This window comes from Dermacentor albipictus, chromosome 5, assembly GCF_038994185.2.
Source record: "Dermacentor albipictus isolate Rhodes 1998 colony chromosome 5, USDA_Dalb.pri_finalv2, whole genome shotgun sequence".
NCBI lineage: Eukaryota > Metazoa > Arthropoda > Arachnida > Ixodida > Ixodidae > Dermacentor > Dermacentor albipictus.
The window spans coordinates 136,465,120-136,479,180 of record NC_091825.1 but is presented as its reverse complement, the minus strand read 5'-3'; the positions used below and the strand labels follow the sequence as shown (position 1 = coordinate 136,479,180).

Sequence of the window (14,061 nt, the reverse complement as noted above, 5' to 3'; positions counted from 1 at the left end):
CACAGCGTACCGGAATGGCAGAGAAGCTAACTTAAGAGAACCGACCATTCTGCAATGCACATTAGACCTTTACCTCACGTCCACACTTTAACACATCTTGATATGAAGCAGACTCCGACTGAGTTAGGCCTACGTTGCCTATATACAAATGGCTTGGATTTAAATCTGACTCGGGCTAGCTACCAAGTGCATAATGCCAATTAAGGTGAGGCTATGCTGCATGATGCAGTTCTTTTTCACAAACTTCCTTTTGCAATGGCGTTGGCGCAGCTTTTCTGGACATTTATGGTCATGTTCGTACAAATGGTAGGATTGGTTGGAATTCAGGAATCTCCCGAACAAATGGGGAGAATTGACAGGTATGTATATTTATCCCTATTTCCTTGAAAGGGATTTGCCGCTAATTTGTTAAAGGATCAGGTCCCACATACACTGTGCTGTTAAAGCTATTGAACACATCTCGTAGGCCATTTCATGTATTTATTCGAAACTACAACTCTACAAAAGCGTCAGGGAAGTGCAAATGCAAGCATCAATACAGTCTACACTCCTTACAAGAGACCCATGTACAACAGACTTTCAGATATAATGGACCATTTTAGTTTTGGTTTGGGCTACCCATTTTATTAGTGCAACGAAGTTCACTTCTAACGGACTGTCCTACAATAGACTATCCACTGCAGCGAACGAAATTTGTAGCAATTTTTTTCAAAATCGGGTGTATAGAACACACGTCAACACAGGTTGACAACCGACTTGCAAGGGTCGGCCGACCATCACGGTTCAATATCACGTGCGCAAGGGAGGGAGGGAGGGAGGCGGGGCGAGAACGCACCACCTCCTTTCAGGCGAGCGGCATGGGAAGGAGGCGAGAGAGAAGGGGTTTTACTTTGGTGGCTGCCACTTACAAAGTTCACCCACGTGAGCTTGAAAGTAATCTGCAATATGGACAAAGTGCCCCCAGTGCCGGTAGCTTGGTATGCACTGTGCTTTCTATGTTTAGTTCGTGTTGAAGAGAGGCAGCATGAAGCTGAATTCGCGTGCTGCTGCAGCGCTTATCTTGCTTAATTTGCTATCGCATTCGATGGTTCGCCTTGCGAGCAAAACTGCAGCTTTTCTTAAATTTTTTTATTACTTTGGACGTGTGTCACTCACTCTGCAATAAAGTTGTTAGACACCACAACAAAAATTTCTGAAGTGAGGCATTTCGGACTTCGGATAAAATAAGACGTTTTTTGATGGACCATACGGTCCGCTGTAATGAGAGTCTACTGTATAGGAAAACCAAAACCAATTGCATGTGACCAAAGAAGTGTTACCTGGTTTGCAGATAAAATTAATCACAGATCGGAGATTTTTGCCATTCCAGCAAGGGCCACCTTCCGAGGACATTGAGACAGTTTTGCTGCTCTTGTCATATGCAAGCTTAGATGGCTGTGTGCCATAGATGGCACTCTTCCCGTTGCTTTCTGCAAAGGAAAAAAAAGTTTTGGTGAGCGTTGCACAGCAGCTTTTGTGGAAGAAATTAAAGGCTTTCCAAGGACTTGCAAAACCTTCACATTTTTTTTTCCCCCAGGAATTACACCACTATGATGCCTAACAGCTTGAATACAAAACACTGTTTTAAGCAATGAGCAAACATTTCTTTATTGCAGATTGAACAAAAAGTTGGCGGGATACTTGACTGTCATGTGTCCTCCGATGCTTTCCCCGTATGGCTGTCCCATCTCTTGTAATCTGGCTTGCCCGCATAGCTAGGCATCACCGGAGGTCAGTGTAGTTGCAGATTAGTACGAGAAATGGCACAAGCGTGACTACACGTAGACAATTAAGCTTTGGTGTCCAGCACAGGGAGCATACGTACTCGCTCGTTATCCCGTCGCAGTGAGTCAAACTTCCTCGATTTGTCAGCGCCCATCGGCATGTTCTATTGTCATGCAGCTAGCTGGCACAGGTGTAGGGAAGGCGCAATAAGTGCCTTTGCTATTTTCTGCACTACTGTGTTGTCGTTCCTCTACCCCAAAAGTACATAATGAGACCCCACAAAGTGCTAACCCAGCCTTTTTCCCATAATCTATCATCAGCCACCAAAAACAAAATGGCACCCTACAACAAAGATTCTAAGCTGTTTGGATCGGCTTGCCTATAGGCTTGCAACGACATTGGGGCAAGATACACAAAATTCAAGCATCTTCAAGCATTCTGCAAAACTTAATGACCTTCAAAGCCTTGAGAAGTGCTAGTTTCACATTCAACCATCATCAAGTGTTTCAAGGACCACAACAGACTCCGAAATTTAATCTACATTAGTGAAACTACCACAATGAGTAGATTGCCTTAACATGCAACTAAGATGAATACCGTATTTACTAGCATAATGGTCACACTTTTTTTTTCAAAAAAATTGACGCAAATTCAAGGGTGCTATCATTACACAGGTTAAATTTCCCCCGAAAAAAAAAAATTTATTTTTTCATCCCCCATTTGCTGCGGGATGACAATGGGTCAACAGGCAGGTGGCTGCTGCTGTCAGTGCGGGACACCAAAACAAAAATGGCGGCCGGCAGAGCAAGCCGGACGCACCGGACGCAATTATTTTTCTTCTGGCGAGTACATTATGCACATTGAAACACTTTCTTCCATATCAGTAATGAATAATATCGTTAATATCGGCAAGTTTGCAACAACAACGTAGCCGTGTCCACTTTGAGGGAACAGAGATGGGTGCGCTTAGCTGCCAGTGACAGAAACACATGGCGGGCATGCTGCGGAAACTGTGGCATTTGTCTTCACTGCTAGCCTAATATGGCACATTTCCACTAAGGGTGGGCAAAGATCTTTGCTGCATTACAAGCGTCGGCGTACGAATAGGCTACACTTCTAACGTATCAGTGTAAACATGGCCACTATTGTTGCCGCTCGCAATTTGTTGCTTGCCCACGAGTGCAGACGAGAAGAACCGAAAGGTGTCCTCTATGTTGTTTGACCAAAACTATTATGAAGCCTACAAATAATAAAGGCAAGGCAAGCTTGGTTGTAGCTCTTTTTTTTTTTCATGTAAGTGCAGAAAGTGATGAAAGGACTGAAATAGGACATCTGCTTAAGAATGTTGGGTTCGTTCAGACTGCTTGGCATGCCTTCAAGAGTCGTTCGCGTAGCATTCGACAGATGGTAAGCGGCGCAATCGTCATTAGCTAGACTTGGCACATATCGCTGCGACAAGTTCAGGGTGCGATCATTACACGGGAAAGAAAAAAATCTAATATTGACGACAAAATTCACGGGTGCGATCATTACGCAACTAAATACGGTACACGTCAGCAACTGTATCTCACACGTTTTGCCTACTTACTCTTCACACAAACTGCGCTTGTGGCTCCGCACTCCTTTGCAACGTCAGTCTCGCCAAGGCCTTCACAAATGTTGATCAATACGACACTCTCATTGTCACTCTTCAAGCTGCCCAACGCAGTCCAAGGAGCATCCCCTGCAACATAATGAAATAGCTCAAGATAGCCTCGAGAGAATTTCAGTGTAAAGCAAATTGCATACCTGCCAATCTGAATTCTAAAATTGATAAGACAATGGGAAAGGGAGAGTGCGAAAAGCAAACATTTTTCAAACAGTTTGCCCTGAGAAAACACCTTTGGTAGGACAAGTATGCACTTTATTTATATGATTTACCTCTGGACACAGCATCCAAGCTGCAGCAGCATACTTCAGAGACTGACAAGGCAATGCATTGTTTTTATTAGATCACAGTGATTCAACGACTTTCCTGTTGCCCGTTTTGCTTGCTTTATAAACTTATCTGAAAACTTGCTCTATGTAAGCATCGTTCTATGGCATCTTGTGCTGCCACAAGAGGGCACACCGTAGGTGCCATCTGAATGCTTTTCTCTTGGGTGCATTTTTGCAATAGTACGCGAGCAGAATGAATTTTTTTCATAAAACTTGACGCAACAATCGCATGGTGATAGAACTAGCCAAAAGCCATGAACTTCACAAAAAATTTGGGAGAGTTCACAGGCGTGACACCAAAACTAAGTAACAATGGTCAAAGCAGGAACATGTGTCAAAAGGCAACAATAACATACTACTGGCATGGCACACAACAGTCTACATATCATACCAAATGCATAAAGGAGATGCTAAGGTTTTGCATTTCCTTTGTTGACAGAGCTATGGATGTCTGGATGATGCACCTGTCTTCTAATTTCTTAATGTGGAAGGCTTCTATCACTTTTTTGTTGTTGTTGTTAATTGGTTGGTTACTATTTCACAATAGAATGGCAGTGTTCGTATGGAGTGCGCGTGTATCTGTGAGGATGCATTGCCGGATATCAGCTAAGAACAGAGAATGTGAGAGAACACAGATGCTTAAAAAAAAATGAATACAAGCCCTTTGGCATACCGCCCGCTCAGCCCTTTTGTGAGGACAGCGTTGCCATAAGAATTTGTACAGCCATTTTCTTGGCCCTAAGCAGACTGTCTAATATAGTAATTCTGTGCAGCACCAATGATCTCTGGGACCATCTGTGACCGCATGTAAAGGGCACCGCACTCCTACAAATAGTACTGGGAGAGCAGTGCTAAAAGCAGCATCAAAAATAAGTTGACTTCACTTTTTTTGTTTTTAAGTGCAACATACTTTTCTTATCAGGGCTACTGTCAAGCAAATATAAATAGGACATTGTACGTTATCAGAAGCTGGTACCATATTTCTACACTCGTGGAACCAATGCTGTCGCACATTTTGCAAATGCACCGTTCTCAGTACAGGAACCTTTTGCACAGTCTAGAGCACTAATCAATTTAGTTCTTTAGAGTCTTTTTGGTCTACCAAAGGTGAATGTATGAATCATTCCAACCTTTTGTGAGCTGTAACACTTCTACGAAATTATGAGACAAGTTCATACCATGTAAACTTTAACCATATGCAATGAAATGTTAAAGGTTTCAACATGTTCCCTATAACCAAACAGCCAACCGATGAGTTTTTGGCATCCAGATGCCATCGCCTGTGCCTCTAAACATACTTTGACGGCCGCAGATTCTCATAATGTGCAGATGGCTACTTCGAAAAACTTGAGTGTAATACGCCAAATGCAAAAACACACGGCTAAGGAATGAAATTTACCTCCAGATCGCGTGAGAGGCCTGAGATCAATCCGAACTTCTTCGTGCTCAATAATACAGTCAGCTCCCCGAGTCTTCGGGCATGCATGAGCTGTTTCCCAGATAAAGTGGTAGGTGCAGGCATCACGGTCCACCCAGCCGTACTGCATCTCATCATCACCTGGAACAGTACCGCACAAATGCAATTAACATAGAAGCACCACCTTCAGAGATATACAGAGCCTGTTCAGAGATTAATTTTGTGTTGATTAATGCAATGCAAGAGATTATATGAGTAGAATGAATAATTACGCAGACATGGTCTTCAATGTCATTGAGCATAGAAGTATCTGGCACAAACAGCATGCAAAAAGCAGACACAAACGTACCTTTCTTATTGCAGACAAAATGAATTTCACTCGACCACATTGACCCTGCCGAATCACATTCACTGCCATCCTTGAACTTCATCGTAATTACGTCATCCACAAGCCTGCAATGAGTTGAACACTGGTCAGGGGCAGTCTTGCTGGATTAAACTTTACCTCAGTTTGTGAATAACATCTCTTCTGCACTGGCACCCTATGTAAGAGCCATAAAAGCTACGAAGCTTGAGACTAGCATGAAAATTTGAGTGCCAGCACTAAACAATGTGGAAGCATTCTCCTGATCAATGTGCTCCTAGTTTACATTAGTCCCAAAAAAGCGGATGTAAGATTAATTGAGACAGAGCACTCTCACATCAGCTTCAATCATCAAAAACAAATAGCCACAAGGATGAACTTCGGTGTTATATGCCTGTGTTGCCACGATAGTAATCTCAATCAAACAACCAACAACAGCAATTCTTGGTGTTTACCATCCAAACATTACTCATTGAAATATAAATAACAGTTTTGGAAGAGCGATTATTTTCACCATTAATATACACCAAAATTTATATACAGTTAAACTTCGATTTAACACAGTCAATTCGACTTAAGAATCTAGTGTGGGGATGAGAGACTCTCACGCATCCCAATATGTTGTTTTCCCACATAGCTCCCGTCTCCTGATTTCCGGCTTCTTCACGTGGCTTTACAGCAGCGGTTGGTCTGCTTGCAGGGTAGTACGAGAGATGGCGCAAGTTTTGCGCTGCCAGTGCCACCCAACAACAGGGTTAGTCAGGTGCGACAAGGAGTAGGCTCTTCCTCTTTGGCTCGGGGTCGCCAAGCGGCGCGGACATTCTGCACGTGCGCCAATCCATGCTTCTGCGAGACTGTCTCGTGTGGCCTAGGAGCAGGACACCGGAATGGACGAACGCAATTGTTTGAATGCGCCACCGTTCGCGTGACTGTACGTGCGAACGACCAGGCGTTGGTGTTCAGCATGGGGTGAACATACTTGCTCGCTATCCAGTCGCGGTGAGTCGGACTTCCTAGATTTGTTGCGCGCCCATCGGCATGTTCTATCGATAATTCAGCTGGCTATAGATTGGTGCATAAAAGGTGCAATAAATGCCCTCGTGTTTCTTGGCACTACTGTGTTGTCGTTCTTTTGTCCTAAGAGCACGGGTGAGAACCCCACACTAGTTAAATCAAAAAGGCACAAAACCCCAGTGGGAATAACACTTGTTCAAGACCAAAAACAATGCCATTTTTGCCTGAATGCACACTTATCGTAGACAAGTGAACACACCTTGAGTTCTTTCATTGGAGTAGTGAACAGGTCAATGACATCTGTCAACTAAAGTGAAACAGCATACGCATATTTCCCCAAAAATCTTTGTTAAACTGGGCGAGACATTGAGTTCAATTCATTGAATATTAACAATGCTTTCGGTTCTGCAAATATGATTTGTGGAAACAAAAGCACTTAAATAAGTAATGTCTAAATTGGGATTCTTTAAATCAAGGTTTGACTGTAGACATTTTTTTTTTTAATATCTTACGACTTCGTGCTCAGCTGCAAGACACCATAGCCACAGCATAAGTGGGGCATGTACCAAGGTCATAGCTCCCATCATAGCATGATTTGCACCACCATGCTACTTCACAATGTGGTCACCAGCAAACACCTGCTGCTGCATTCACGAAAGTGTCGACAATGATCAGCACGGAGCACAAGCTCAGGGCTGCATCAAGCGATACGAGTCGCAGTAAGGAAGAGCCAGTAAACTCACTGAAGTATCTGGTCTTGGCTCTGTCCCAGTGAAAGTGACTGCCCTTTGATCTCAGCACAGACAGCAGACCTGAAGCTGCGCTTCTTTCCACACTCGACTGGACTTGTGCCCAAGCTTTTACCACAAATATTGTACTTGATGACTGCCTTTGTGCCATTGATCATTGTTTCGGTAGTGCGGTAACCTGAAAAGAAATAGCAACAAGACACAGGTTTAGCTTAACGGAGTCCTGAACCAACCCTCAGGCTTGGTGAACAAACAGTCTGGATAGCCTACACTGCTGTGAACATCTCAGCCAAATTTCAGTCAAATTTTGCAAGTGGAGTGCGAAATCACCTTACAGTGCAAGCTGTTATGGGCTCACTCTAATAGCCATTCCGGCTGGCGATGGTGTCCACAGCCGGTGGCATCTAAGTGAACATCCGAAATCAAATTTGAACTGCACTTTACGGCAACATTCAGTAGGCAGAGCATTGTGGACACACCCCGCTCCGCCGTAGCCTTCACGGTGCAATTCATTGATGGAGCGAAAGTACTGCGAAGGGGGTGTTTGATTGCCAATAACTCCAGTTTTGCTCCGGTATTGCAGTACTTTTGTGGCAAAGTATTTCTGAAACAATCTATTCTAATTTCAAATGCATTTCTAGACTTCGATAAAAAGTGGCTCAGGGTCCCTTAACAAGAAACAGACTCACTGATAGCATTAGAGCAATTTACTACTGCATTCACATGCAGTAATTGTTAACAACCATGTTCTACACAATACGGTTCAACATACTGCAAGCTGGAAGGCATTGCAGCCAGTTGCATCCAAGAACTGAAGGGGTTCTGCAGCACCTCATATTAAGGCCCCTGCTTTTAATTACGGGGTGTATGCCTAGCCATCATGCAAGTGCAATTTCACTGGAGTGTAAAAGAGCAGGCTCAGTTCATCGCATGCGATGCCTGAAATACTCAGGTCAATCAAACACGCCGTGCTAGATTTCTTCTGTCTCTTTCTGAAGAGATGTTTGTTAATATGCCCTTGTGTCATTCAATAATTCAATTGTGTCATTCAGTGGCTTTCATGCTGATTAACATCATCCTGCATCCCTACACAAGCATTTTCTCACATCTTTCCACAAAACAAAAAGCAATTTGAAAGAATAAAGCAGGTGTGGTCAGATGCGACAAGTGCAATGATTTGAAAGAAGCACCTTGCCTTTTAGTGAATGACTTAAAAGAAGAAGTATTTAAAGGCTGTAAGGATAGCAAATGTTTCTGATTGACAAAAGATTTAGAAACACCAAGATGTAAGAAAGTGCATTAAGAGGAGTCTCAAGCCTTTTTAAAACCCGAGATGTGGCAGTTGCAAATTGAAACAGACCATCTTGTTTCTGCAGTGGGCTGAGGTCAATGTCAATGCCATGAACATCGCTTGTGAACTTGCAGTCAGCCGGATCAGCTCGAAGAAGATCCAATGAGCAAGCGTGCTGCGTCTCCCATTCGACATAGTAGTGGCAGTTTACATCCGAAATTAGCCGTGGGGCATGACTCTGAAAATTACAGTTTGAAAATTACAGTAGGCTCAAAAAGACAATCAAATCTCATGTTAACCTTTTTGGCTAGTTATCAAAACTTGAGAACCATTTTCTTTTGTTTTACGATTATAATACGTACTAAATGGAAGGTTCAGCATCTTTAATTGTATGTTCGACATTTAGCTTTTTTTGACCAGCTCTTTTTTCTTTGCAACTTTTATTCATTAAGAGCTTAACCCTTTAATGCCCAAACAAAGTGCTACAAAGAAAAATTCAAACAACTAGTTCACGCAGAATCTTGGTTTGACCTAGATCGTGGGTAACATTAAAAGAAATTTACGGTGCAAACTAGACGAAGACATGCAGACAATGACAGCTCGGGCACAATCTTTTCACTGTGTTCCAATGTCTTCGTCTAGTTTAGTCCGTAAGTTTCTTTTAACTAGTGCACCTTTACTTTTATGACAATTTGTTAAAAAGTTAATGATTCATTGGCAAAAATGTGCAATTTATTTTCTGAACTATCCACAACTGGAAACTCTCTTCAGCTCTTTCAAAAATGCCACTGCAGGCTATGTGTTAAGTTTCCCGCTCTGAAGTCAGAATTTCGAGACATCAAACTCTGTAGGATGTGTGATGCATTGAGCATATATAATGTGTTCACCTAATAACATCTGCGATATCTCCCGTAATTGTAAGGTTAGAACTTCCAGCTTCTATTTATTTATTTATTCATTATTATATTTTTTAATGTGTGAAAGATCACTGCACTGGCAGTGACGTAACTGCAGCAAAAAGTATGCTCAACTTTACTCCTGGTACTTACCTTTTCACGGTGTGGACACTGAAACTGGACAACAGTCCTGGGGGGCTCCGTGCAGCCCGGTCTCGGAGTCAACCCAGGACTAGGAGCGTACTCAATATAGATGCCAGAGCCATTGGCCTGAAGGCCAGACTCCAGCTGACCAACAGACTTGCATTCCTTGCCATCCAGTATGCAGGCACCAGTCATAGGAGGGTATGTAATGCCATTAGCTGAATACGACACAAAAGAATGTAGGTTGGGCACCATTATTAGCTGGCAATAATTTATCCATCAGTTTTTCCTGAGCACAAAATGAGCTCGGCTAAAGCTCTCCATATTAAAATAGACATGCTACCTACTGCACTACAGTAGGGCAGAAAAACATACAACTAAATATAGATGTTCAAAAATCAAGCAGCTGGGAAGAAATTATCTTAACTCCACAGCACCTATGTCTAACGCTCGCTGTTAAATTATGCTACTAGTCTTCTATGGGAACTTGTTATTTCTTTAAATATAATTGTTTGATGCAGAAATAAGCAATAAAGAAAGTCAAGAACAGAATTAATTGAAAAGATGTTTCAGTTTCCCTGGTGGAAGCCTTGTCCCCAAGGCTTCCAGCACAAGACTAATGCGTTTCCTTGCTATATTAGGTTATGTTAGGTAAGGTAGAAACGTCTATCCTTAGTTTTCTTCTGTGGTCTGTATTTTACTATTTTTGAACTTTTTCCAGACCGGAGAGACTTGTCAAAACCTTGACTACAAATGTTTCTAAAGCCCAAAATGTGACAATGCGACTTGGGACAACAAAAATAAAAGCAAAGATCAGACAAGGACATTGCATTGTCTCATTTTTATTTAATTTTTCATAAGCACACACCTCTCGTGGGATATACGCGTGCCTTATTTTCGATGATTTACCCTTAAATGGGGTACACAAGCAGGAGTAAATTACAGAAACAGCAGAGTGAAACGCAATACATTGCTTATAGATCACAGTGACTTTTTCAGTGACTGCGCTGTAGCAAATTTCACCTACTTCAGGACCTTGCCTGAATAAGCTACACTAAGAAAGTACCCTCCTGTTATCACAATCCTGATACGACCCCAATCTTAAGCTGCCACAACAGGACAACACAGGTAACATCAATTTTTCTTGTATGCATTATCTTCATACTTTGCGCCGATGATGATGATGATGATCCTTCAAAGCCTTTAAAACTTCACAAGCAGAATCTATTTCATGAAACTTGACAATTTTTGTAAAATTGTAGAACTAACCCGAATTCGTAAAGTTTAAGAAAAATTTTGGAGAATAGGCAGGTACGCATTTGCACCATTCAGAACCAACTAGCCCTGCCTGAAGTTCACCAGTGCTCACCAGATGCCATGTCAGAACAAATGTTGATGACCAAACTTGTGGCTGGGTCTGTTGTTTCCACCATGTATCCGCCTACGCTTTTAATCAGGCCCGACAGATCATGACGAAAGCCGCTGTCAGTGTAGGCAGTGCAAGGAACCTCTGTGCGTCCAGGTTTTTTAGCGCATACTGCAGATGTCCTCCACATGAGGAACAGCTGGCACTTCATGTCAATGAAGTACTCTGGAGATCCCTGCATGAAGAGATGGTAGTTGGTCTTATTCTTAAATTTTCCTCACTATGCAGAGGGTGAAATCAGGCAGTCATGGCAGCCATTAATGTTTCGTCTGCCCTTGACTGGAAATATCTTTGGCACCTTCATGTACACTTTATCGGAGAAAAAAAGGTCAAAGGCCAATCAGCCATTGTCAGCAATGCGAGACTGGCCTTTATTGAATTGTAATAGAGTGCATATACCGTAGTGACGTGTAACAACCGTACCTTTTTTTTACTTCAGAACATTGGCATGGAGCGGCTCTTACACGTGTAATTCATGACTAAAACAGCCAATGAATTGCGAATGATGTGCACAATAATGCAAGTACTGGCTGCACACTATACCCACATTTCTTTAAGATTCAGCGCTGCTGGTGTCATTGCGATCATTTACTACCTCGGCAACATGCTCCCAAGCATGGCTGACCTGGTTGCCATACATGCTGTTAAACATTTGAAACATTCAGCAGCAGCATCAACTGATAGTGAATGCCATGTGTTCAAAATTCAATAATTGGCAAAACTTCTTTCAATTTTTTTTTTCCCTCAAAAGTGTGTGCGTGGGAGGGGTGGGGGGGGCAGGTGTTACACGAGTAGTACAGTAACTTTTGAAGCACCATCTAGCTTTATACGCTTATTTTTCATGACAAGTTCTAAGCATGAATGATACACCATGCAATGAGAGTCACTGGTGCCAAAGCACAATGAAATTTCCACTGTCAAACGAATGTAGTAGCTAGGGTGCTTTCTGCCACATGTGGCAGAAAGCACCCTAGATGACTATGGAAAGTGTTAAGGGCAAAAAACAACCATCACTTGTTAATCAAAAATCTGGTTTCTTAATCTAGGAGAGCCACTGAAGGCTCACACACGTGTCAAGGCCAAGTCTGCACATATGTGCCGCTTCCATAATTTCTCGCAAGTATAGAGTCTCCCCATCCTACAATGATGGCTTGATAGAATTAGGGGTAGCAACCTTTGTATTCCCTGGTGTGTCTGGGGAGATTGGCACCACTATCCCCCTTCAAGGAGCGGAAATGCTGCTACAGTCTATCATTAATACATTGGCCAGTTTGGCCAACATAAATAAACACTGCCGCAACATAACGGTAACTGGTACACCACATTGATGGCACAGCGCACGTACTGGTACTCGTGCTTAGTAGTACAGGTGACCTTGCGCAGACCATCCGCCAAGCGCCTACATAGTTGGAATAACTTGCAGGAGGCTGAGAACACAAGTCGAATGCCCTGTTTAGCCACCAGCCTCTTCAGGTTGTGTGCCATTTTGTGCACATAGTGCACGACTTCTAGGGGGCCTCTATTGAGGGGGGCATGCTCGTGCCCACGCACCTTGAGTCGCAGCTTCCACAACAGCTATTCACTCACTGCCTGAAGAAGGGCTGAAGGAAAGCCTGCCTGTTTCAACTTATTTAGTTGGGTCTGAAAACTTTCAGCTGTCTTGTGCTGGCATGACTTCAAAAGGGCTGACCTCAAACAGGTGATAGCTATGCCTCTCTTAATTAGCTTCGAGTGTGAAGAAGAGAACAGTAACATGGCCTTCTTAGGATGCGACAGATAGGCCCAGCACATTTTATCAAGCATTTCAAAGGAAATCTAAGAACTGAATACTCCGCTCTTGCTGCTGTTAAACTGCAAAATTTAAGGATTTGGAACAAAGTTAGAAACTTCTAGTACTTCCCTAATGACACTGCTATGACTCTCTTTGCGGTCAATGTTTATCAGGAGTAAAAAATCATCTACATATCTAAACACTATTTTAATACCAAGGTTGGTGGCGTCAAGCTGAACTTGAAGCTGGCGGTGAAACCTAGCGAGGTATATTTCGCACAGGATAGGTGCTACACACAAACCTATGCAGATGTCCCGTTTCTGGGTGTACAGGTTCCCTCCAAATTTTACAAGAATTGCGCATAGGCAGCACCTTAAAAGTTCCAAAAAACTTTCTCTGGAGATGCCAGAATTGTTTTAAAAAGACACTACACCAGAGAAGTTGGCTAGTTCACTAACTTTGGAAAAAAGTTCATCATGCGGAACAGAGTAGAAGAGCTCTTACATATCTATCAAAATGCTGAAATTCGCATCTAAGTCACTTTGTTGAAGCACCGCTGTCACATCTGCCGGACACTTAACCTTGTACATGCTTTCTGCCACATGCATTTCATCTTGTTCTTCACTATGTCAAGGCACACTGCACGAAGATGCGACCTTTTGCTGCTATGTGTTTCATGGTCAAACCTCAGTTGCTAGTTACCGCTCGTCCAGTTCACTTCTTGGTCTTATGTCTCGTCTGAAGTCGCAGTTCTTTTTTCTCTTTTAAACATGTCGGACCAACTGGCCCAAAGGTCACCCCTCTTGAAAGGTGCACAAAGAACACATGATTTCACATAATTTAAGGTCCCAAAGTTTCATGTGCATGTGAAGTAGTCATTCGGCAGAAAGCACTGCAGATCACAAAAACTGCACTGTGAAATGCACAGGGTAAGATTTCTAAAGCCGCACAGCCACTGCAGCATTGTCTTAAGTACAGTAAAAGCTCGTTAATTTGAACTTCAATAATTCGAATTTATGGATAATTCGAACCGTACGATTTGGTCCGGCCAAGCTCCACAGAAGTCTATGTACAAAAAAGTCCGTTAATTCGAACGCGAGAAGGTTCCCTGACGGATAATTCGAACTACGCTCGCCTGGCACACGGCCAGAGAAACGCGCTTACTGCCTACACACAAGGCTGTATTGCCTCCAAAACGTAGAAAATGGCGACAGAAGGCAAAATCGGAAAAAAATCTAACCGACGCGG

General features: G+C 42.8%; 1 protein-coding gene across 1 annotated transcript in view; it reads right to left on the bottom strand.

The window, feature by feature from the left end:
• Positions 1-14,061, bottom strand: part of Lerp (lysosomal enzyme receptor protein) — a 78,530-nt gene that overhangs the window by 56,692 nt on the left and 7,777 nt on the right. The window contains exons 3-10 of the mRNA XM_065441162.1: positions 10,986-11,217; positions 9,626-9,834; positions 8,646-8,814; positions 7,280-7,463; positions 5,508-5,611; positions 5,141-5,299; positions 3,353-3,487; positions 1,320-1,469 (exon numbers count right to left, since the gene is read on the bottom strand). Of these exons, the coding sequence (XP_065297234.1) occupies positions 1,320-1,469; positions 3,353-3,487; positions 5,141-5,299; positions 5,508-5,611; positions 7,280-7,463; positions 8,646-8,814; positions 9,626-9,834; positions 10,986-11,217 (1,342 nt within the window). The remainder of the gene's footprint in view (positions 1-1,319; positions 1,470-3,352; positions 3,488-5,140; positions 5,300-5,507; positions 5,612-7,279; positions 7,464-8,645; positions 8,815-9,625; positions 9,835-10,985; positions 11,218-14,061) is intronic.